The sequence below is a fragment of the Canis lupus genome, chromosome 31, assembly GCF_011100685.1.
Source record: "Canis lupus familiaris isolate Mischka breed German Shepherd chromosome 31, alternate assembly UU_Cfam_GSD_1.0, whole genome shotgun sequence".
Taxonomy (NCBI): Eukaryota; Metazoa; Chordata; class Mammalia; order Carnivora; family Canidae; genus Canis; species Canis lupus.
Window position 1 is genome coordinate 31,152,268 of NC_049252.1, and position 25,491 is coordinate 31,177,758.

At 46.9% G+C, this 25,491-nt stretch overlaps 1 protein-coding gene and 1 long non-coding RNA gene across 4 annotated transcripts in view; one reads left to right on the forward strand and one right to left on the reverse strand.

Moving 5' to 3' along the window:
* DOP1B (DOP1 leucine zipper like protein B) overlaps positions 1-25,491 on the forward strand; it is a 105,308-nt gene that overhangs the window by 47,813 nt on the left and 32,004 nt on the right. For all 3 annotated transcript variants that reach the window (XR_005382346.1, XM_038581446.1, XM_038581447.1), the window contains exons 11-21: positions 1,144-1,263; positions 3,501-3,603; positions 4,732-4,923; positions 7,292-7,976; positions 9,562-9,833; positions 16,904-17,056; positions 17,744-17,844; positions 18,537-18,727; positions 21,997-23,626; positions 24,114-24,225; positions 24,845-25,033. Coding sequence is in view for 2 of the 3 variants with exons in the window: in XM_038581446.1 (XP_038437374.1) it covers positions 1,144-1,263; positions 3,501-3,603; positions 4,732-4,923; positions 7,292-7,976; positions 9,562-9,833; positions 16,904-17,056; positions 17,744-17,844; positions 18,537-18,727; positions 21,997-23,626; positions 24,114-24,225; positions 24,845-25,033 (3,748 nt within the window). In the remaining variant the exon portion in view is untranslated. The remainder of the gene's footprint in view (positions 1-1,143; positions 1,264-3,500; positions 3,604-4,731; positions 4,924-7,291; positions 7,977-9,561; positions 9,834-16,903; positions 17,057-17,743; positions 17,845-18,536; positions 18,728-21,996; positions 23,627-24,113; positions 24,226-24,844; positions 25,034-25,491) is intronic.
* Positions 243-10,738, reverse strand: LOC119867059. Its single transcript, XR_005382347.1, has 3 exons — positions 10,618-10,738; positions 2,958-3,297; positions 243-294 (listed from the first exon to the last, which is right to left on the reverse strand). It is a non-coding gene; the product is annotated as an uncharacterized LOC119867059 (long non-coding RNA).

The window sequence follows — 25,491 nt, forward strand, 5'->3', positions numbered from 1 at the left end:
AAAAAGATATCACCCACAATCCCACCGCCCTTGAGAAGAAAAACATAAAACATTTTTATTTCCAGATTTTCAATGCAATCATAAATATATCGATGCCTATATTTTATTTTAAAGATGGAATTCGAGGGGAGCCTGGCTGGCTTAGTCAGTTAAGCATCCAACTCTTGATTTCAGCTCAGGTCATGATCTCAGTATCATGGGATCAAGCCCCACATCGGGCTCCTCGCTCAGTGGGGAGTCTGCTTAAGGTCTTCTCCCTCTTTTCCTCCTGCAGCTCACACGCTTGCTCTCTCCCTAAAATAAATAATTAAATCTTTAAGAAAATAATCTATAGAGATGGAATTACATTAATTATTTAGTTGCTTATTTTCTTAAAATGCAGTCATGAGTAGCTCCCCTGCCTTCTCCAGTGGAACATCACGTTGCCTTTGGTTCCTCAATGAGGATTTATCACTTATTTAAATAAATCCTGACTGACCAGTCTCCCATTGATTAACTGTTAGGTGGCCTCTACTTTCTCAGTATTTTTAAACGGCCTTGCAGTGGTATTCTCATGCATACTTGTGTGCCTGTACAAGGACTTCTGTAGGAGAAACCCCTAGAATACATTTCCTGAGTCATAGAAGATGCACATTTAAATCTTAGCCAAATTTCCCACCCAAATGGGTGTACCCTGTTATTTTACCAGCAGGGTACTAATGACTGACTGGTTTATACCGATTCTTTTTACAGTAGCTCTTACACTTACTTCTAAGAGAATGTATCAGCATATATACTGTGTAGGATGGCATTATGCAAACTTTTTTCTCTGTCAGACTAGTAACATATTTATCCTTACTGGGTTTTGTCTGTCTCTCTAGAAATAAGCAAACGAGGGACTCCTGGGTGGCTCAGTGATTGGGTGCCTGCCTTTGGCTCAGGTCGTGATCCCGGGATCCGGGATGGAGTCCCCCATCAGGCTCCCTGCGAGGAGCCTGCTTCTCCCTCTGCCTATGTCTCTGCTTCTCAGTCTATGTCTCTCGTGGATAAATAAATCTTAAAAAAAAAAAAAAAAGTAAATGAATTACAATTTTTCAGACACACTGTTCTCATGATAGACGGTTTCTCATAGATATATTTATGAGCATCCACCTTCCTTTACAGTGCAATAAAAGAAAACAGAAATGCCTCTGAGATTGTTAAAACGGTGAATTTGCTGATCACCTCCCTAAGCACAGACTTTCTCTGGGACTATATGACCCGGTGTTTTGAGGACTGCTTTAGGTAAGTATCCAGTTCAGGATTATGGAATGTTTAGGAAGGATTGGAAGCTTTTGTAGTTTCATAGCTGCTTATTGTGGCTCAGGGTGGGTGGTCTCTGCTGAGCACACAATGGGAGAGAATTCACTTAAAATTTTAGTAGAATAAAAGATATTGCCCGTGAGAAGGTTCCGATAATCTCTGCCACATAATTCTGGAGCTTTTTAATTTATTAATTCTAATTTGAGAAAACCCTGTGCATTTTCTAGGTACATTGACCAAACATATCTTCATATTGTTCTCTGGGAGGTGGATCTGTTTAAAGGGGTTTATTCTGCACCTCAGTGACAAGAGCAAGTGATTTTAAAATCATCAGTCTTCTCAAATTCTTCCTGAAATTTTTGTATCACGGGTCAGATAAAAGCTTTAATGTTTCAAACTGCCATAATCAGCTTTATGTCAGCTTTAGTCGGTGACTTGCACCACCTCAACATTGTGGATGGTGGCACACCCTGGGGAGCCTCTCCCAGGACCCTCTCCCCACAGCGGGGGACTAGTGTAGTCTCTCAGCCCCTGTCTTGTCCAAGTCACAGCATCAGGCTTCCTTCCTCTTACTGTTCAGCATGATGCTCTCTGCTGTCTCTGTTCTTCCTCAACCTAGCAACTTAATAGAAGCTTTACTTATTGTTTGCTGTGGGCCCTCCTCTGGCCTGAAAGCCAAGCACACCCATTAGCTCCTTGGGACACCCCCAAAGAGAAGTCGGCACTTGTATCAAAGAAGAAAACCGGAGCCCAGTGACATGAGGCACCCGGTATGGCACTACACAACACATTAGCAGCAGCCGAGATGCGAACCCAGGAATGTCTGACTCCCCAGCTGATCCCACTGTGCTACTCTGTGTCCCTGGAGCCAGGTCCCCGTAGGCATTCAACTCCGTGATGGATAAATTAGTCGTAGTTGGACCCATGGGCAAGAGCACAGCTGGCTGTGTTAGACTGAAGCTACAGTATATCTTGGTCAGCCTATTTGCATTTCGGAGTCACATGGTGTGCTTGCCTTCTCAAAAAGAAAAAAAAATCAACTATGCAACATTTCAAATGTAAGAAAGAACAAGAAATGCCAGGCACACATGCACCCATTACTGGAAATTTAGGCAACACTTGGCCATTGTTTTTCAGATTTTTTTTTTTTAAAGGAATAAAATGTTGCCTCCTAGGTAGAACTAACTCCCTCCTACCTTCCCAGCACCTGCTCCTTTCCTATTGGGATTATTAGTGTCTATCGTGCCGCTGATGTTGTCTGTGCCCTTATAACTAAATGTGTATCCAGAAATGACACAGTCCAGTGTGTCTGTTCAAGTTTTACATGAGGGATATCAGGTTGTAGATAACGTTGCAGTCTGATGTTGTGGGGTTGGTTAACAGTCCTCTGGAGATCTGTGTGTACATCGGGTGGAAACACCAGTTTCAATTTTTTCATTGTTACAAATAGCACTTTGTCCTGTCCCTTTACAGACATATGCTGGGGGTTTCCTGAGATTAGTTGCTAGATTATAGTGTATGCAGTTCTTCAAAGGCATTCTCTTGCTAAGATAAACCCCTGGGTAGCCAGGTGCTAATTTGCAATGAAGACAACCCAGGTTGAGTTGTGCTGTGATGGCTCGATGAATCCAAAGCTACTCTGTTTTGAGAACCAACATGTATGGTTTTTGACTTACCTATTTCACCAGCTGCCTGCTTATTTAGAAACAAGTGTTGAGTTTTTGTATAAGCGGCTACCGTAGAGCTGACCGGTGAAGTTAAACTTCTCTGTGGAAGCTGGAAAAGCTAAGTGGCTCACGGGGATGAGCTCAAGGGTGTCACATGGAGGAGTCATCTCAGGCTGCCCCCACAGCAGGTGGACCTGTGCAGTCCATGTCTTCTCTAGCCAGGCGGCTTCCCTTGGACCACGCGTTTGCTTAGCGTTGCTCCTGTTGAAAGCAGGATGTGCTGGGCTCGGAATCCCACCACCAAGGGACCACCCTCATTGAACTGATGAAGTTCGAGTCTGAGTTGGACCTGTTTGGGAGACAGGCAGATTCAAGACACTGACTGACACCTCTGTGTCCAGTGGTTTTAGTCACTGAAGCTTCCTCATTAGAACACAGAGCTGTCTTTCGTTATGTTTGAAATAGAGTAACTTGATTCGACATCATAAGAGATACTTAAAGTTATTAGAGGAGAAAGAATTGATTGGATTTTCTTCCCCGTGACTTCTGTAGACCAACGAAGCACACTTACACTGTTGGGAAAAGCATCAGCCCTCCCCCGACGGTCTCGGAGCTCTGCACCCTCCTGGTGTTCCTTCTGGATGTTATCCCCTTGGTAAGGCCCCTGCCAAGAAGTGGTGACCCCGTGCTTGCTGTTATTTCCGTTCATTAGTGTTGTTGGCCTGATAAACCACACCTTCCTGAAAAGCGGGTGCGCATAAATCCACAACACTTTTTATGTTTGTTTTGGCCTGGAAGATGTAGCTGAATGTAACCTCTTAAGTCTCTTATGCAAGAGACAGGTAGAGAAAAAACTACATCTGAAACTAATGATGTACTATATATTGGCAAATTGAATTTAAATTTTAAAAATTAAAAAAAAAAATAAAAGAAGTTATAACTCTGAGCCGATTGTAAGTGGCCTGAGCCCAGGTCACGTAAGCCAGATAAACTGGCATCACCTTGCACTGCCGTTATTTAGGAGTGAGAGTAAATGTATTTCTAGGTAAAATTGTGCCACTGGCTAATTTTCTTAAAGGAAACTAATTTCCTTAATATGGAAGTAAGCGTGGCAGTGATTTTCTATTAGAAAAAGTAAAGACACCTGAGGGGCGCCTGGGTGGGTAGCTCAATCAGATGAGCGTCTAGCTCTTGATTGGTTCAGGTCATAATTCTCAGGGACCTGAGATCAAGTCCCACATCGAGCTCCATGCTGAGAGTGGAGCCTCCATAAGATTCTCTCTCTCTTCCTGCCCTTCCCTCTGCTCACATGCATGCTCTCTCTCTCTCTCCCCCAAGTCTTTAGGAAGAAAAAAAGCAAAGAAAAGGTAAAGACACTTGAAAAGAGAGAAAGAATGTGCATTGATTTGTTGAGATCAAAGAGATTTTTTTTTTCTGATTTGGGAATGAACATGAGACACTCATTCTCTAAAAAGATTGACTTTTCAGGGCGCCTGGGTGGCTCAGTGTGTTAAGTGTCTGCCTTAGGCTCAGGTCATGACCTCAGGGTCCTGGGATTCAGCTACATGTCTGGCTCCTTGCTCATCGAGGAGTCTCCTTGTCCCTCTATCCCCCCCACCTTCTCACACACACACATGCTCACTCTCTCTCTCTCTCTCTCTCATAAATATTAATAAAATCTTTTTAAAAATGGACTTTTTCAAGGTGCCATTTTGAGGTGCATTTTTTTTTTCTGACCAGAAATTGGAAACCTGTTAGTTAATCTCATGTTTGTTTTCCACAGGAACTTTACTCCGAGGTGCAAACCCAGTACCTCCCTCAGGTGCTGGGCTGTCTGGTGCAGCCTCTAGCTGAGGAAATGGAGGCGTTGAGCTTACCTGAGCTCACGCATGCCTTGAAGACATGTTTCAAAGTGCTCAGCAAGGTCCAGATGCCACCTTCCTACTTGGACATGGAGCCCACGAGCGGAAGCATGGTATGGCCCCGAGGAGCACAAGTGGCTCCCTTGGGCTAGGCTTTTGCCTTCCTGGGAGCAGGAAGGAATTAGGGTTGGTTGGAGTGAGAGTAAAGATCAGGGACGCCTGGATGGTTCAGTGGTTGAGTATCTGCCTTTGGCTCAGAGCGTGATCCCAGGGTCCTGGGATCGAGTCCTGCATCAGGCTCCCTGCTGGGAGCCTGCAGTCTCCCTCTGCCTATGTCTCTGCCTGTCTCTGTTTCTCTCATGAATGAATTTTTTTAAAAAAAGGAGTAAAGATCAGAGGATATAAAGGTAATAGCTAAAATATGCTTCTAAAATCCTCAAACACTTCCTAAAAGCATCTAGCCTGGTAGCTGACACCCGCATTCACTTTGCTCACCCCCGCTACGTTCTCCTACAGCTATTGCTTCAATTCAGCTCAGTCTCCAGACCTTTTTATGCATATGTTTGTATTTGTGTGACGCTGGTGTCTTTTTAAGCATCTAAGTGAGATATTAGTTTACGTGGGCTGCAGTAGGGAAGTATCACTGGCTGAGTGATTTAAATAAGCGGAAGTTAGTGCCTCCCAGTTCTGGAGCTGGAAGTCAGGGATCACGGCGTGGGCCGGGCTGGTTTTCTCTGAGGGTGTGGGAGGAGGAGACGGCTCCGTCCTCTGTCCCAGCTCCTGGTGGTGCTAGCAGTCTCTGGTGTCCCTCTGCTATAGACTCATTGCCCTGATCTGTCTTCATCCTCACAATGCCAGATTTCCTCTTTGTAAGGACATCAGTCATGTTGGATTAGGGTCCACCCTGAGGAGCTCATTTTAACTTGACCATCGGCAAAGAGCCCGTGTCCAAAGAAGGTCATATTTACAAGTACCGGGGTTAGGACTTCTCATCTTTTGAGGGGGACACACTTCAAGCCATAACATCTGCTGTTTTCTGACTCACTTTGGTTCTCTTTCCACTTTGGTCTACATAGAGGTCTCTTACTCTTGTTTGGTTTCCACGCCATATAGTCTTGCTGCTTTACCTCATCTTCCGCTCTTCCCCTACCAAGGTCACATAGATGATTTCGGGTTTTTCAATGTTAAAAACAGTGCTGTACTAAGTATCCTTGCACAACTAGTTCGTGCTTGCAGGTTTCTCTGAAGGATCAACTCCTCCACGTGGACTGTGATCAAGCCCATTTCTTTTTAAACTGGGAGAGATGCATGTTCCTTCTAAGTTGGTATGGATGCTGCCAAAGGGTCCTCCCAGAAGACAATAACAGCCAGAGTTCCCCCAAGCAGCTCGAGGCCCGCAGTCTGGATTGTTTTTATTTTCTGCTTTCCTTAAAGATTTGAAAATTCTGCTCTTGACACCCATTCAGTGCAGCTGCAGGCAGGAGTGCAGACAGACGAGGCAATGGGCCCTCCACTCTGAGTGGTCAGGGCCGGGCCTGCACTTGGGTGCAGATTCACTTACAGACTGGTAATCTCCCTTCCAAAGTTAGTCCCCCCCCCCTTTTTTTTTCTAGCTATTGTAGCTAATAAATTTCCCTTAAATGATTTAAGACACAAAATTTAAGCATGTGTCTACAAATACAATTGATGATGTTTCACAAAGTGCATTCTATTTCATTCTTCCCTATAGAGCACACTGTAAGAGAAGAGGTTGACTGGTTGAAGGTTGCAGTGTCATCTCCTTGAAAAAGCCACAGAATGGGCACCTGGATGGCTCAGTGGTTGAGTGTCTGCCTTTGGCTCAGGTTGTGATCCAGGGTTCTGGGATCAAGTCCCACATTTGGCTCAGGTTGTGATCCCAGGGTCCTGGGATCAAGTCCTGTGTTGGGCTCCATATAGCTTGCTTCTTCCTCTGCCTATGTCTCTGCCTCTCTCTCTCTGTGTGTGTATCTCATGAATAAATTAAAATCTTTAAAAAAAAAAAAAAGGAAAAAAGCCAGAATACACACACACAGATAGATAGACAGATGGGTACCATATACACACAGGTAAACACTTTATTCTGGCTTTTTGCTCATTAATTTCTTCAGGCCTTTATTTTACCCTCAGCTCAATATCCTCATTCAGTTTTTTTAATTTAAAATATGTCAGAAACTATTTTTAAATAGGGTTTTTGAACCTTGAACCTAAATAAATTATACAGATTGGGCTCAAAGCCTGCCTCCTTGGAGAGTGTGGGGCCCGGCAGCCTCTTCCCTCTCTCTTCCCCCTGATGTGCTGTCTTCATTTTATTATATGCTTTCACGCAGGGATTCTCTTGCTTTAGAGAATTAGGGTTTCGAAAAACAAGAAGTACATATTCATGGTATGCCCGATATTTGAATCTCTTGGCCTCACAAGAAGTGTAAAATACAAATTTCCTTTTTTTTTTTTTTTTTACAGAGCCCAGTAAAAGGTGAAAACAGTGAAATGATTATAGACACCAAGGCAGTGATTCCAGTTGATGAAGATGCTTCGTTTCCTCCCCTCAAGTCTGAAGACAGTGGGATCGGGCTCAGTGCCTCATCGCCAGAGCTCTCGGAGCACTTGCGAGTCCCCAGGGTTTCTCCCGAAAAAGACGATGTTTGGAAGAAGGGTGGGAGTATGCAGCGGACATTTCTTTGCATCCAGGAGCTGATCGCCAATTTTGCCCACAAGAACATTTTTGGAGTACAAGTGACAACGTCCGGGGAAGAGGACAAGCATGAAGAGCCCGCAGGCCAGAGGGATGAAGGCGGGCCACCGTGTGCAGCAGGCAGCGACTCCGACAGGAAGAACCCATGGGACGCGAAGCCCATCAGCGTGCCCCAGTTTAAGCAGATGCTCTCAGACTTGTTCACAGCTCGAGGGTCTCCATTTAAGACAAAAAGTGCGGAGTTGCCATCACCTCTTCCCAGGAGCCCCGGCCCAAAGAAGGAGAGGGACTGGGCTGTGGAGCAGGTGGTCGTTGACCTGGGCAGCTCGCGGGAGGGCTGCAGGGAGGCCTTCGCCGCCGCCTGCCACCTGCTGCTGGACTGCGCCACCTTCCCCGTCTACCTGTCTGAGGAGGAGACGGAGCGGCTCTGCGAAACGCTCTTCCAGCTTCCCGGTGAGAGGGCTGCCCCCCCAGAGTCCTCCTCAAGGAGCCCTGTCGTTCAGCTGGTGTTCACAGACCAGTCAAAACCCTGTCTGCCCTGTGTGTTTTTGTCACTATTTGTGTGTGCTTTTGACTTGCGTCTTAAAGGGGGCAGATTGGTGAGGATGGGACCGTATCTCTAAACTTGAGTGGTCCCACACAGCCCATTAAGAGGTCTGGAACAGAAAAGGTGCTTAATGATGATCAGTGAATAGACTAGTCCATCATCCCGGTTGTTAAAGATCGGCATTAGTTTGCTAAGGTGCCATATATATCAAAGTGCCACAAGCTGAATGGCTAAAACCACAGAAATGTATTGTCTCACAGTTCTGGAGGCAGAAATCTGAGGGCTGTTCTCCATTTGAAGGATCAGGAGGATGTGTTCCCAGGCCTCTCCCCTAGCTTCTGGTAGTTCCTTGGCTTATTGGCATCCTAACTGCAGCTTGCATGGTGCCCCCCTGCATATGTGTACATGTCCTGGGTTCCGGACACCAGTCATACCAGATTAGGGGCCCACCCTCGTATGGCCTTGCTTTAACTCCTTACATGTGCATCAACCCTATTTCCAAAGAAGTTTGCATTCTGAGGTCCTAAAGGGGTTTATGACTGCAACGTAAGAATTTGGGGGTGTTGGAGGGACACCGTTCTACCCATAATAGGCAGTGTCTTAGCAGCTCCAGCACTCACAGAGTGGCTTAAGGGACAGAAATGTCCTCACAGTTCTGGAGGCTGGAAGTTTGAGGTCAGGGTGCCAGCAGAGTCAGTTTCTAATGAGAGCTCTCCCCTTGGTTATAGACAGCCACCTTCTCTCGGGTTGCTCACAGCCCGAGGGTCCAGGGAGATCTCACTGGTGTCTGTTATAAGGGCACTCATCTCGTCATGAGGGCCCCACCTCCAAATACCAGTGCATCAGGCTTCAACATATAAATCTGGGGCAGACACAACTCAATCCTTAGCAGGTAGTGAACGCTTTAAAGAAAAAAGAGGAAGATAGAGAACAAGAGAAAAGTGATTACATTGGTGGGAATGCAGGACAAAGCTGTCCCCTCCTGTTGTCATTACAGTAAATTTCCTGTGCAGTGTGTCTCTTGGCTCATTAGCTGCAGATGACCTGTGCTTGGAAGCACGTCACTAGGTTTTAAATCTACAGTGCATTTTGGGCCCTTTTAAAGCTAGTGCCATGTGTCCCACCATCAAGACAGCCTTGAAAAAACACTTCGAACTCTATGCCAAAAAATGTGGATTGACTCTATAAATCTAGAAGAAATTTTTAACGTGAATTCTCTATGTAAATTTTTAAAATAAAAAGTAAACACTTTGAGTCATCTCGGAGCCTTGAGATTGACATTTCCAGAATTCCAGTAATGTGACAAGCTTTCGAAAGCAGACCCAGTCTCCTTTGTCCTCTGGCCCTGCGTGATGGCTGATACCGTGTCCCCAGCGGAAGGTTATCCCCCTGCTGGCCACCCGACTTGTGGATCTCAGGGTGTCTTAGAACCTGCACATGGTGGAGGTGTGTCTTCATGGGATTTTGTTTGTCTGACCTGCTTCCTTTCAGGAGCCGGCGACTGTAGTTTCCCGTCGTGGCTGCGATCCCTCATGACTGTGGGCTGCTGTGTGTCTGACTGCTTCCTCCAGAACGTGGCCATCTCCACTCTGCTGGAGGTGATCAACCACTCCCAATCCCTGGCCCTTGTCATCGAAGACAAGATGAAACGCTACAAGAGCTCTGGACACAACCCCTTTTTCGGCAAGCTGCAGATGGTGACGGTTCCTCCCATTGCTCCAGGAATACTGAAAGTCATTGCAGAGAAAACAGACTTCTATCAGGTACTTCCCACTCGGAGGAGGTGGGTGGGAGCCTCTTCCTGACCACTTATTTAAAGTTGCCTGCGAGGTGGCAGGCGCTGTGATGGGGTATGGTGGCTCGGGGGACAGCCCGAGAGGGTTGCTGGAGACCTGTGCTCCCCTTGTCTGCGCCACTACCCCAGCCTGCTGGCACAGTTTCTGGCTCTGCAGCAAGAGTTCCATAAAGATTTGTGTTCAGTTTTAGGCTAACTGGACTTCATATGCAAAGATTGTTGAATTATCTAAATATATGGAACAAGAGATTGTGCCCTAACGTATAAGGGTAAAGGCTTTGAAGCTAGTTAACTTTTTTTTTTAAGATTTTTTTTTATTTATTTGAGAGAGAGAGAGAGAGAGACAGCAGGACAGTGGGGAGGGGCAGAGGGAGAGGGAGAAACAGATTCCCCACTGAGCAGGGAGCCCGATGTGGAGCTCTATCCCAGGACTCTGGGATCATGACCTGAGCCGAAGGCAGACGCCCAACCAACTGAGCCACCCAGGCATCCCAAAGCTAGTTAACCTCAAGGAAAACATGGGACTCGTCAAATTTAAGAAAGATTATTGCCAAAGACAGTGAGCAGGTGTTCTCTCTCTTTTGGGGGACAAAGCGAAATAGCTTAAAGCTATATATGCCAGGGCTCATTTAATTGCAGAAAGCTACAAGCAGTTCCAGTCAGCTTATGAGAAAAAAGAAAAAGTGGAGTTTACATTGAGCTAGTGCCCCGTGGAGGCCAAAAGGCAAGAGTGGAATGCAGCTGGCTCTCACCTGGGGGGCTTTGAGACTCGGAGGCTGCTCCCTCTGCACCTCGCTGGGCCATCCAGGGGTTCAGGTAACAAACGTGGTTGCCACTTGACCTTCAGTCTGCCTCCTGACCGTCAGGTTTGGTTCCTATAGCTAATGATGCTTGTATGTCTTTCCTGTAATTCTGGACCAACTGGTCGGGGCTGTTAAACAGTCTGTCAGTGAAGCACCCTTGGGTCAGTGCCTTCAGCTTCTCCAGCCCACCCAGCAGTGACAGGGGCCCTGGGGCAGGAGGTGATGTGATGCAGAGAGGAATGTGCCCGCTCACCGGGACCTGTGGATGGAACAGGTTTCCCTGCACTGATGGGGCGGCAGGCACCCTGAAAAGCTGTGACACTTAGGAAGGGATATTTTACATGTTTTATGGGTGAATGAGATATTGAACCTATACTGTCCCTTTGGGTCCTAAGAGCCTCTGTGCTGAAAGGCCTTGGAAATAGGCTGCCATTTTTCTGTTTGGGATGAGCTCTTCCCAAACAGGTCACATAACTCAGGCCACCTCACAGCTCAGTTTCTTTTTGTCGCTGTTGTTAATAATAGCTGTATTTAGACATAATTCACAGGCCACATACATCACCCACTGGAAGTGTACAGTTCAGTGGCTTTCACTGTGTCTATAGAACTGTGCCATTGTGCTTACTGTTTTTTTCTGGGTTTTGTCATCCCCCCTTTACCATTTTCTTTTTCAGCAAATGGATATTTTCCAGTGCAAAGTTTGCATCGCTTTCATGATTTTTCTCCGTAGATCTTTGGAGCTTTCTCCACTTTTTAATTAATAAGTAATCACTTATTTAAAAATTCCCTGGTCGCTCCAGGGTTTTACCGAGTACATCCTAGCTCATCAGAATCTACTCACTTCCAGACTGAGATGCAGTGAAACCCAGAGACCTCCTTCAGTGTCAATTTTTCCTCCCCTTCCTGGTGCTGTTGTTCTGCACGTTACACCCGTGTGTGTGTGCGTGTGTGAGACAGACCCCACGACACAGCGTTAGAGTCACTACATGATACTGTGTTCTTTAAAGAAGTGGGGAGGAGAAAGGAGACTGAATAGCTATACAGTTTGTTACTTAACTTTCTTCTTTAACATTCCTGGCCCTTCAGGTGGGGCTTTCAGGTGGCACCCAGGCCACTGCCTTCCCTCCCGCACACCTGTGCCCTGCCTGTCTTCCATGCCACTGGCGCACAAGGGTGTTTCTACATGTTCTGGTGATAGCTGCTGGGATACCTATGTGCTCAGCCTCTTCCAGAAAATCAGTTGAAAGAAAGGAGGTAGCATTTATGCTGTCTTTTTAGAGTTACGCAATTACCGTTACTGGTGCTGTTCGTATGGATTTGATGAACTGGGGTCAGTTGCTTTCACCTCGAGAACTTCCCTTAGTATTTCTTTTGTGTTTTGATTTGATTTTTTTTTAATTTAAATTCAATGTATATGTAGTGAATTCTTAGTTGGAGAGGTGGAAATGAGCGATTGAGAAGCTGCATGTAACACCCAGTGCTCATTCCATTGGGCGCCCTCCTTAATGCCCGTCACCCAGTTGCCCCATGCCCCCACCAGAACTTCCTTTAGAGTTTCTTATAAGACAGGTCTGCTAGCAACAGATTCACTCAGAGTTTGTTTATCTGGAATACCTTTATTTCTCCTTTTATGAAAGATAGTTTTCCTAGGTATAATGTTCTTGGTTGTGGTTTTTTTCTTTCAACACTTGGAATATAAGAATAAATATACTTTAAACAGCCCCAGATATGCTTGAATATACAATATGTAAGTAAAGCAGCACTTTTTTTGAGAGCATCCATGTTGTGCACACAGGGGCACGGGAGCAGGGAGAGAGAGAGAATCCTAACCAGGCTACACACACAGCACGGAGCCCACCTTAGGGGCTTGATCTCACAACCCTGAGATCGTGACCTGAGCTGAAATCAAGAGTCAGACACTTAACCAGCTAAGCCATCCAGACGCCCAACAGCACTTTTTCAATAATCTGTGACAAATGCTCATGTGAATGTTGGAACTTACATTGGAACTCCCCATTTGGATATGTGATCCCACTGTCATCTTGCCTCCAGCCTTTCTTATGAAAAGGCAGCTCTTCATCTTCTTGGGTTTCCCTTGTGAATGATGAGTGATTTTTCTCTTGCTGCTTCAAAGTTTCCTCCTTCTCTTAGTCTGTTAGCCTCTCGTTGTGATGTGTCCAGTGTGGATCGTGTGGAGTTTATCCTACTTGGAATCCTTCAAGCTTCTTAAATGTGTAGTTCAATATCTTTTTTTTTTTTTAAATCAAATTTGGGAAGGTTTTGTCCCCTACTTCTGCACATATTTTCCCTGCTCCTTTCTCCTCCTCCTTCCCCAGCACTCCACTTGTGGACGTGCTGCTGCTGCTGCTGCACTTGACCGTTTCCTTTCCTTCGTTTCTTTCTCTTTATTCTTCAGATTTCACCATTTCTGTTGATCCATTTTCTTCACCGAGTTTTCCTTCTTTCAGTTCAGATGAACCAGTGAGCCCTTTGAGGGGTGAAAGTTTCATTTCAGTTATTGTACTTTCAGTTCCAAAATTTCCATTTGGTTCCTTCTCTTCCTTCCTTCCACTTTCTGTCTCCCTGTTGATGTCTTCTACTTGAAAAGAAATTGTCATCATATCTTCCTTTACTTTTTTAAGCATGGCTTCCTTGAGTTATTTAAACATACTTACAATCACTACTTTGGAGTCTTTGCTAAATAAATCTGACACCTGGTTGCTCTCCCAGACACCTTCTGTTGCCTGCGTTTTCCCTTATGCGAGTATCATATTTTCTTGTTTTGTTGCATGTCTTACAGTTTTTATCAAAACCTGGATATTTTAGATATGTATCATAGCAACTTTACTGTATTTTGACCGCCATCCGCATCTTGTTTTGTCCTTGTCTGCTGTTTGGTGACTTGCCTAGACTGTTTTGGTGGAGTCTGTCTCCCCTGCCATATGAGTCCTTTAGTGCTGCTCCCTGGAGGGATGTGCGGTCAGCCTGCAGTGACAGTGGCCTAAGAAGGTTTGTCACTGACTGTCTCTTTCCCTGGTCTCTGTGAAGCTGTCTGTCAGTGTACACCCCACTATTGGGCTCCACAAACTGCTGGCTCACTGCTCTCATGTTTTCAGCAGTGAGCAGAGATGTACGTTACCCCACAGTCTGATGGTTTCTGGAGGTCATCTTTGAGTTGTTTTGTTTACCAAAGAGGGTTCTTCCAAAGTGTCTCTTGTCCTGGTTATTTCTGATAAACAAGCTGGCCTATTGCTGTCATGGAGCTACCAGCCTCTTCGTAATCACTTATTAAAAAATTCCATTGCTTTTGAGAGCACTCTTGGGTTTGAACTGCCCCACATTTTCCTGGAGGAGCTAGCTCTCTGGTTTGTGGCCTGCCTCTCACTCTGGACAAAGTCTCTGCATCCTGTTGCTCAAGAAGTGCTGGGACTGAGACAGTTGCCTGCTTCTCTTGGAGGGCAAGCCCTGTAGGTCACCCCCAGTGGTATAGCCTCCAGTCATCTGATCTTGCTTCTCTGAGCATGGAATGTCCCCCTACCAGTAAACTAGGGAAAGAACGATCTGAACTCAAGCACTCTTGGCCTGCAGTGTGTGGACACAGCCTCCACCCAGGAGTGAGGACAAGGAGTGAAATGCTGTGGCCTGTGCCTTCCGTGAAGATGCAGAGCCTTGGACTGGGAGCTGGGGAGGGTCAGGGGGATAATCACGTTCCTTGTCACACCAAGCTGGGCTGGGGGGTGAGAGGGAGGGTTGTAGTTCCATTGCTGCAGACTTGTTTTTTCTACTGGAATTAGATTTTCTTGAATAAATATTTCTTTATTTCCTGAATGTCCTTAGGATAATTTCCAGAGACTCTAAATGTTTGATTGGTTTTTTTTTCCATAATTTTCAGTTTTATTTACAGTAGTTTTTCTGGGAGAGCACATGGAGCTCCTCACACAGCCAGACTATCTTGTGTCCTCAGACCCCATCTATGGCGTCAGATCCTTAGAGTCTTACTAACTTGCTGTTGGGCTCGGGTCCCTCATCCCGGACATGCCCCCTCCTCTTCTTACCAGAGTTGAGTCCGTGTGGATCTTGCAACCAGGAACCATGTCACTAATCCAGCAGCTGTGCCTGGGCAACTCTTCCTTGTTCCTGCTTCTATCTGAGAAGTTTGCGGTCATTATGTTGTAAGGCACAGGGAAAGAACAGAAGGAAGAATTTAGTCTGTGAATCTTTGGAAAGCTATCAATAGAATAAAATGACTGCATTAAATATTCTTGTTTTGACGATGTACCCTTGGTGATGTTTTTGGAAAGTATGCTTTTCTGAGTTCTTTCTGAAGCCTTGATTTTTATTTTGAGTCAGATGTGGTACATATCTGAGTCTTTACCACTCGCTGGGCACTGGAGTGTGCTTTCTACAATACACAGCTCTCTAGAACGATGGCAGTGGCTGGCGCTGGCCCATGTGGTGATGCTGGATGGGCAGCAGGGAAGCCACCTGCACAGATAGCCAGGCCATGTGCCAGTTCCCAGACTCCAGGTGCAGGGCTGCTTCCAGATCTTCTGGCCTTTATCTCATTCTCACAGCACAGCTCACATCCCCGTGCTCATGTTGAATAAGGTTCACTATCCCACAAGTGTCCTGACCTTTCTAATCAGGTAGTAACAGAATTCAGTTCACTAAAAAAGCGTTCAGAACATAGGGATTGAGAAGTCTAACTCAGATGAAGGAGCAGGTGTGCGATGTGTGTTTTGTGATCAACATCAGCCCCCAAGCCCTTGAAAAAACATTGTTTTAAACCTTCCAGAAGGAAGAAGACTCTTCCACATAAATTTGCCCACAGTAGCTACAAGGTGACTACTCAGTCAGAAGTTTTGATTCAGAGCTTTCATTGCAATTTGACAATTGGAAATCACATTCCCGTAGATTAAAAAAAAAATCACGATTAGGGCTCAAGCCAGTCAACAGATAATTTGATCTAAGCAGAGAAGATAGTTTTGTCCAACAGAAATAGATGATCCAAAAGAAGTCATTTGATCTAAGATGTACTTGTGAAATGTCACAGTCTGTGAGGCATAGTCCTTTCCCATCACCTGGAAAAATGCCTTCAGAAATTTCCTCCCAGAAATGGGGCCAGCCTTCCCCTGAGTCTCAGCCGGTTGCACCAGGCACCCCACAGGTGCTTCCTGGGGCTCTGGGAGGGGCTGCAGCCAGCCCTAGACCCTGTATGTTTAAAGATCTAAAATCAGGGCTGAGAAGATGGAGGACTTGATTTGGGGAGTGGTTTGTGTCCTGAAAGTGAGCTGGGCATCCCCCGTGATGACCTGCACAGAAGTGGGAATGGACAGGGACGCCTGGGTGGCTCAGTGGTTGAGCGTCTGCTTTTGGCTCAGGTCATGATCCCAGGGTCCCGGGATCGAGTCCCACATTGGGCTCCCTGCATGGAGCCTGCTTCTCCCTCTGCCTGTGTCTCTGCCTCTCTGTGTATCTGATGAATAAATAAATAAATTTTTTTTAAAAGAAATGGGAATGGACAGGTTTGTGGAATTAAAGCTGAAAGCCATGATTCTTTGTCAGTGCCTTGTGGTAACCGGTGTAAGCCAGCTGTAGGTGGTAAGGTGCTGCGAGTGTATCTGCCTCACGACTGGCACCACTCACTGCAAATTCCCCACACTTCCTGGAGGCCACATCTCTGGGACCTCCGGTGCCAGCACATAGTAAGGCTTGGTCAAGTGTGCTTGTCAAAAGGATGTGTCAACCAGTAGGTTCTTGCTTCCAGTGGATTTCCTCTCTGAAAGTAATGTTAAAGTCTGGGCAAGAGCTGCAGTGTTCTTAGCTGCAAGTTCCAAACCTCCAAGTTTGAAAGAGCACCTGGCTGACTGATTTGATAGAGCACGTGACTCCTGATCCCAGGGACTTGAATTCAAACTCCACATTGGGCATAGGGCTTACTTAATAAAAAGAGTAGTCTTGGGGTACCTGTCTGACTCAGTCAGTAGAGCACACGACTCTTGATCCCAGGGTCATGAGTTTGAGCCCCACATTGGGTGTAGGGACACCTGGTGGGATTTGGGTTTGGTTTGGGGTTTGGTTTGCTTCATTTTGTTTGTTGGTGGTATTTCTTTGTATGTTAGGGAACCTCACATAGGAAATGTAGGTAGAAGCCAGTTCCTTGGGGCTGGGGTTGGACTGGCACAAGGAAGAAATGTGGGTGCTGCCCATATTAACAGTCTCCCTCCTGCCCCAGAGGGTGGCTCGTGTGCTTTGGAATCAGCTGAACAAGGAGACCCGAGAGCATCACATCACCTGTGTAGAGTTGTTCTACCGGCTGCACTGCCTGGCCCCAACGGCCAACATCTGTGAAGATATCATCTGCCATGCCCTCCTGGACCCTGACAAGGTAAGTCCTTGCAGCCTGTAATCTCTGTCCTGCAACAATCCCAACTGCCAGGCCACCCATCACCGTAGATGCCCAGGGCTGGCTTACATGTATTCAGCCCTCTAGGGCTCAGCAGATACCCTGATCAGTAAGCAGAGGGGTGTTACAGAGTCTCAGAAGATTGGGAGGCCTTCAGAAGCACTAGCCAGCTCCTTTAGAGTCCTAAAAACATGGGTTGTGTCCATCTTAAGACTCACCAGGGAAACCCACCCCCAACTCCCAGGATGTTTGCAGGACACTGAGTCCCTGGAAGGATCCCAGAGCTGCTGCTGAAGTAGGCAGTCGTAGGGAATGCATCACCCTTTTAGGCCCTGGCCGTCCTTTGCAGTCAAGTTGTGTCGTTCTTCTCTGAGCCACATGGGCCTGGCACCCCCAGGGTGTGTGAGCACACCATGCTCTTCATGATCTTGTGATCTTCGATCCACGTGTGACCCTGGACATGGGCTGATGAGGGGTCTTGAAAATGTGCTTTACTGTATTCAAGTGAGCGAGGAAGGGAGGATGCCCGTCTTCCTTGGCCCCAGGCGCACTGGGAGCCCAGCACCGCCTCTGAGGTTGCTGTCTTCCTGCTGAGCTCTCCTTTGTTACTAGGGTTGGGTTTGCTGGGAGGGAGGGAGGTGCCTCACTCCCGCTTATTTCCTAATCAAGGGGACAAGACTGGAAGCTCTGTTTAGGTTTTCTGTCATCTGGCACCTGACGAGAGAGACCCAGGGCAGTCGTGTGACATCTCACAACCGCTCATTTGATAGGTAAGGTGCTCCTCATGTAGATTACCCTTAAGTCAAAAAGGACGCTTTGCCGAGGATCCTAGTCATTGTGTCAGGCCATGAGGGGCTCTGTGCGAAACTGATAACATGACCCCATTTTCTGGACGCACAGCAAACGATTTCCATGATCCCTCGAGTGACTTTAGGCCAGATGCATGTGAATACATAGTAGGAATTTTCTTAATTTGGTCCCAGAAGGAGGGAGCCCAGTGCATCAGAATCACCTGAGCAGCTTTGAGACCATGCCTCGTGAAGGGACCTATGTAGGCAAGTGGAGGCGGTCTGGGTCTGTATTGGAGCTGCAGCTACGCTGGGTGTAGACACTTAAGTGTCATCGACTGTATGCTTGAGATGTGAATTTTACTGCAATACAGTCTTTTGTACTTTAAAAAAAAATCTTCCTCCTTGTTTCCAAAACTAGGTGTGGGGCCAGACACACAGCCTTAGAGAAAGGGTAGCTGATCCGATGCTGGGGGCCCGCCTCAAAGTCAATTGAATAATTTAGGGTGAAGCTGGGGCATCAGGGTTTTGAAAGCCCCCCCCTAGTGATTCTTGGGTGAATGTCCACTTGTCTTTGCTTGGTCTCTAAGCCCAGCATGGGTGAAGCTCCCCAAGGGCATCCTGGTGCACGGGGTCACCACATGCTGACTTGATGGTGCCCTTCCCACCCGCAGATCCCTGTTCGTCGTGCTGGACAGCCTGGCCTGCACGGACGGTGCCATCAGCGCGGCAGCCCAGGGCTGGCTGGTTCGGGCGCTCTCCCTTGGTGACGTGGCACGCATCCTGGAACCCATGCTCCTGCTCCTGCTCCAGCCCAAAACCCAAAGGACCTCCATTCACTGCCTCAAGCAGGAGAACTCAGCAGGTGAGCACACCATGCAAGGTAGTGGGCAGGGTCAGTGGGAGGCTTTGTGTCCCCAGGGTCCTTGGGCCTGGGAGGGAGGAGGGGCGACTCCAGCCCTAGCTGCCCCTGGGGACAGTCAAGGCACCTAGCCCTGCTCAGTGGTTTAGCTACATTCCAGTGGTGTGAGGGTACTTTGTAAAGTTGTGAGGACTCTTCCAACATAAGGAGTAGTTCGAAATGCCAGGGAGTATGTTTTTTGTTTTCACTGAAAAATCAGATTTTTTCTTTTTTTAATAAAAAAGGAAATTGTTAGTAACCACTGTTCCAATAAAAATAGCTGACTTTGGGATCCCTGGGTGGTGCAGCGGTTTGGCGCCTGCCTTTGGCCCAGGGCGCGATCCTGGAAACCCGGGATCGAATCCCACGTCGGGCTCCCGGTGCATGGAGCCTGCTTCTCCCTCTGCCTGTGTCTCTGCCTCTCTCTGTGTGACTATCATAAATAAATAAAAAATTTTAAAAAAAATAGCTGACTTTTTATTTTTTCACTACCAAAAACAATTCAAGTGCACCTAAGGTAGGAGGAAAGAATAACACATCCTCCATCCTAGCACCTTCACTTAGAAGAGTGGGTTTGGTGTCTGGCGGGAAGTTAAGTTTGAGACGGTTGGGCTGGCACTTATCCCCAGATGTGTGCTTAGACCTGGGGAGGATTAGGTTGCCTCTACCTGTGAATGGCCTAGAAGCTGAAATTTCCTTGTAATCAGCTTAATTGTACTTAACTAAAAAAAAACAAAAAAACACAAAAAAACAAAAAAACACTCGTTTGTGAACCTTCAACCACGAGATGAGTGATTTCTTGTCTGTTTTTCTGTCTCTTCCCTAAAGTTCTCTCCAGCTATAAATTCTGTGAACAGATAATTAGAAATGCGGAAGAAATAATCCTTTGAGTTCCAAAAACTTCCAGAGGCATTTTTTTTTAAGATTGATTGATTATTGATTGATTGATTTTAGAGAGAGCACAAGTGAAGAGTGGGGAGGGCAGAGGGGTCAGAGAGAAGAAGAAGAAAAGAATCTCAGGCAGACTCCATGCCTAGCTCAGAGCCAGACGTGGGGCTCGATGTCACAACCCTGAGATCATGACCTGAGCCTAAACCAAGAGTCAGAGGCTTAACCGACTGAGCCACCCAGGCGCCCCCAGAGGCATCTTTAACACAAATTTAACAGACTATGGGTAGGAAGAAGAACGGAGCTAACGTAGACCTAATGAGCACATTACATTTGGGCGATCAGTACCGAGCACAGTTTATGAACTAATGTGACTTTGCACACTAGGTGTGTTTTGTGACTTCCTCTAGTTTTCCTTTTTTTTTTTTTTTTTTTTTGCCTCCAGTTTTCTAAGTGATGGCTTTACGAGCTTTGAGTTAGCTGGTTTAGCCCACTGGACTGTAAATATTTTGTCTGCACCAGTCTTATCTTACAGGGAAAAGCAGCTTCACATGCACATAAGCAGCGATTTCTGAGACGGCTTCTCCTCTTTACAAGGTTCTCTAACTAAAACTGGAACTTCTCGTTTTCCTTTAGGAGAGAAAGCTGGCTGCCTTCTCAAAGAGGAGGCATTTTATTAATCCACGTTATAGGAAAGTAAAGTCCAGGGAAGTATAAACTAAAGCACCTTCTTTAAAAAAACAAAAACAAACAAACAAACAAAAAAAAACTAAAGCACCTTCTTGAAAGCTTGGCTCTCATTTTCGGCTCTAAATTTGTTAGTGTTCCTCTGTGTTAGGAAGAGAGTCCTAAGGCCACATGTCCTAGTTTTAAGTCTGAGGGCACTTCCCACTGCTTCCTGTGACCCGTATTTCCCACTACCTTCCTGATAAAAGAAAGTGTCTTTTCCCTGCTATGTCCTTACCCTGGAAGCAACTAGAATAGCCTTCTGCTTTACCCTCCACCCTATCTCTGTTTTGGAAATATTACTGTGAGCCTTAGGCAGCTCAGCTGTTTCTAATGCCTCATTCTTCCTCCTTTCCTAATCATGCTTGATGTTCATGGACTGGATCTGCTGAGAGCTGCATGTGAAAATGGTTTGGCAAGCCAAGGACTTCTTTCTGGCTGTTCCTTTTTAAAGAGACCTGAATATTTTATTTTTTTATTTTTTTATTTTTATTTTTATTATTTTTTTTTAAAGATTTTATTTATTTATTCATGATAGTCACACACAGAGAGAGAGACAGAGAGGCAGAGACACAGGCAGAGGGAGAAGCAGGCTCCATGCAGGGAGCCCGACGTGGGATTCGATCCCGGGTCTCCAGGATCGTGCCCTGGGTCAAAGGCAGGCGCCAAACCGCTGCGCCACCCAGGGATCCCGAGACCTGAATATTTTAAAGCATCGTATATTTTCTGATTACAGAAGTACTCACATGCTTATTTTAACAATTAGAGTAATGAGGTAAAACACACACGGAAGTCCCCCGGCAGGTGCCTGGGTAGCTCAGTCGGTTAAGCATCTGCCTTTGGCTCAGATCATGATCACAGAGTCCTGGGGTCGAGCCCTGCATCAGGCTCCCTGCTCAGCGGGAAGTCTGCTTCTCCCTCTCCCTCTGCTTATACTCACTCTATCAAATAAATAAAATCTTTAAAAAAGAAAGAAAGAAAGTCCCCTGGAATGCTAGCTAATAGAGCTAAGTACTGTTAATGGTTTGGCGGATAGTCCTCCAGATTTTTTTAGAGCGGCGTATTATAGATGCTCTCCCCTAAGCGAGCTCATTCAATACAGCTTGATTTTTCATCTTTTACTTAAAATATGCCATGCATTGGTCTGTATCAGTACGTACAGATGTATCTTTTAGAAACCCAAATGGTACTGCACTGCATGCGTGTGCCACAATTTTTCTGTCTGAATGTTTTATTCGCTTTCCGGTTTGTCTTCCCATGTGACAGCTCAGCAAATACCCTTACAGCTTTGAAATCCTGCGGACACTTCTGTGGCATACATTTCTTGACAGGAACAAAATAATATACTTTTTAATCACCCTCCCTGTAAAAGTTGCAATACTTACATTTTCTGTGACAGTGTAACTAAATTACCGGATTCCCTGAACATTTTAAAAGACCCGTTCACTTTTACTTGACTGCCTTTTGTCCACGATACAATGTAGATTCTGGTGTTGTATGGGGGGAATTTTATTAGCATTGATCTTTCTGTCTGGCTTGAAGAGAAAGGGCATTCTGGAACTGATGTATCACCGCCAACCCTTCTGTTCTGAAGCCGTTTGTCATTTTGTAATTTTCAGAAGACTTGCATCGTTGGTTTAACAGGAAGAAAATCCCCTTCAAGGAGGCGTGTGGAGCATCGGAGCTTCAGGAGGGCAGCTCGGAAGAAGGCGTGCCTCTCAGCCAGTTCACCACCGTCGACCGTGAGGCCATTTGGGCCGAGGTGGAGAAGGAGCCGGAGAAGTGCCCCCCCGGAAGCGAGCTGAGTGAGGATGACCTCCCCTACTACGTGGACCTTCCCGACAGGACGGCCTGCAGCACGCTGGACAGCAGCGAGCACACGGAGTCCGCGGACACGAGCTCTGCCCACACGGACAGTGAGAACACGTCCTCCTTCTCCTCCCCTTCCCACGACCCGCAGGAGCTGAGCCACGAAGAGAGCTGCTGCGCGCCCATCCCCATGGGCGGCAGGGCCTACCCCAAGCGCTCGGCCCTGCTGGCCGCCTTCCAGGCAGAAAGCTTCAGGCCCAGTGCCAGGTTAGGCCTGGCACGCGTGGACTCAGACAAGACCCAGGCTTCGGAGTCGTTCTCCAGCGACGAGGAGGCCGACTTGGAGCTCCAGGCCCTCAGCACGTCCCGGCTGCTGAAGCAGCAGCGGGAGAGGCAGGAGACCATCGAGGCTTTGTTCAAGCACATTCTGCTCTACCTGCAGCCCTACGACTCCCGGCGAGTCCTGTATGCCTTCTCGGTGCTAGAGGCCGTGCTCAAGACCAACCCCAAGGAGTTTATCGAGGCGGTGTCCAGGACCAGCATGGACACCAGCTCCACCGCGCACCTCAACCTCATCTCCAACCTCCTCGCCCGCCACCAGGAGGCCCTGGTCGGCCAGAGTTTCTACGGGAAACTCCAGACGCAGTCTCCCAGCGTGTGTCCCCACTCCCTGCTGATCGAGCTCCTCACCTACCTGTGCCTCAGTTTCCTGCGCAGCTATTACCCTTGTTACCTGAAGGTCTCCCACCGAGACGTCCTCGGCAACCGGGACGTACAGGTCAAGAGCGTGGAGGTTTTGATCCGAATAATGACGCAGCTGGTCTCCGTGGCCAAGTCGGCCGAGGGGAAGAACGTGGAGTTCATTCACAGCTTGCTGCAGAGGTGCAAAGTTCAGGAGTTCGTCCTGCTTTCGCTGTCAGCATCCATGTACACGAGCCAGAAGCGCTATGGCCTGGCCACCGCCGAGCGAGGCCGGGCCCTGCAGGAGGAGAGCCTCTTTGAGGAGAGTCTCATCAACCTGGGCCAGGATCAGATCTGGAGCGAGCACCCCCTGCAGATCGAGTTGCTGAAGCTCCTGCAGGTGCTCATTGTCCTGGAACATCACCTGGGCCAGGTCCAGGAGGAGGCTGAAAATCAGCCAGAACTGTCCCGGGAGTGGCGGAGAGCCCTAAACTTCCAGCAGGCCATCAGTGCCATGCAGTACATGCAGCCGCACCCGCTCACCTCCCAGGGGCTGCTGGTGTCCGCCGTGGTGAGGGGTCTGCAGCCGGCCTATGGCTACGGCATGCACCCGGCCTGGGTGAGCTTGGTCACGCATTCCTTGCCGTACTTTGGAAAGTCCCTGGGCTGGACCGTGACACCTTTCATTGTCCAGATCTGCAAGAATTTGGATGAGCTGGTCAAGCAGTATGAAAGCGAAGCTGTGAAGCTCTCTATCAGGTATGGCAAACCATTTGGTATGTTATTACTGCTTTGATGATCCTGTTTGTAACAGGTGGCTGACCTGACGCGCCATAGAAGCCAGTTGGAGTATAATTCCAACCTAATCAAAAGCCTGCTTTGCATTGTCAAGAGGGGTAACAAGGAGCTAAATGCTCATGTCCTTCATTTTTGATTCCACACAGGTACCCAGGCTAGCTGAGTGTTGTAGCCACACTCCATTACTTTTCCAAAACCGAAGTAAAGACATGCGTCACCTTTACAGAAATTCTGAAATAACCTGAAAACATTTTTCCACAGAGACTGTAGGAATGTAAAATGTAAAAGCACAAACAGTGCCCCTCGTTATTGTAACGATATTTCATTAAGAGGGCCCTAATTTATCAAAGATAGTGCTAGCTCACTGGTTTTTGCGTTTAGGTAGGGTTAAAAACCTTATAGCTTCATTCATAAAAATTCTCATGAGTTTCTCATTTCTTCACCAAAGCATGACCTCCAAGAGGGAAAACATTTCCCCAGATTACCCCCTCACTCTTTTGGAAGGCCTGACAACCATTACTCATTTTTGTCTTCTGGAACAACCCAACCAAAACAAAAAGGTAAGTTTTTTTCTATGCCTCCCTCCCCAGGCTTGAGGCAATTTTCATATATTGTGTTGTCTTCATTGGATTATGACCAGTTCAAATAAGAAATATGCACACGTAATAACTGTAAATATGTACACAAATGTATACTTGCACAGAATGCAAGCGCGTATGCAAATATATGTGCACAAATGTGGGAAAGTAATGCAAATGTACTTTGTTTTTCTGGTGCTCCCCGAGGCACCGTCCCATTGCCCATTGTTTTATCAGTAACCAAATGGGATAAAATGTCTTTTTGGTGCCAATTTTTTACACATGGTATTTGAGAAATCTCCAGTCTGATACCATTTCAGCTGTTATTTGCTCTGCCCTGTTGGGGATTACGTTTCAGAATACAGGTAATGCTGAATGAAAGAGTCTGTAACATGGAACCTCAGACTCCCAGGTGCCCCTCTTAGAAAGAAGGCCATGGGTTGAAATGCACGGGGAAGCATTTTGCTTCCAGACCGCCACCCGTGGGACTTGCTTGGAGGCGTGCAACTGCCCAGACTCCCACCCCACCCACTCCTGGCCTCATGGGAAAGGGGCTGGTGCCACACATGCAGCCAAGTCTCATGTTCACTTTCAATTGTAGACCACTACCATAAGCGATCCTACCAATTTGAAAAATGCCAAGAATGCCATTCTGGAAGAGTTGCCTCGAATCGTTAACACCATGGCCCTTCTCTGGAATGTTCTCAGAAAGGAGGAGACTCACAAGAGACCCGTCGATCTCCTTGGAGCCACGAAGGGATCCTCTTCCGTTTACTTTAAAACCACCAAAGTGAGAGAACTTCCTCTGTGGTTTTATTCTTTTGTCTTGTCTCACCAAAAATAAGTATGTACAGGAATATATACATAAATAATCAAGCTTAATGTGATCAGTGAAACCCAAGTTACTTGTAAGTCAGAAATAGAACTCTCCAGTTTATTAGAATAACTTTCTGGGAGGTGGGCAGGGGGTTGAGGTGACTGAGTGATGGGCACTGAGAGGGGCACTTTGCAGGATGAGCACTGGGTATTATGATAAATGTTGGCAAATTGAATCCCAATTAAAAAAAAAAAGAACTTTCCTGCGACATCTGGGTGGCTCAGTCAACTGAGCGTCCAACTCTTGATTTCGGGTCAGGTCATGATCTCAGGGTCCTGGGATCAAGCCCTGCCTCGGGCTCCTTGCTTAGCGGGGAGTTGGCCTGAGGATTCTCTGTCCCTCCTCCCACCCCTCCTCTCTCTCTTTCTCTA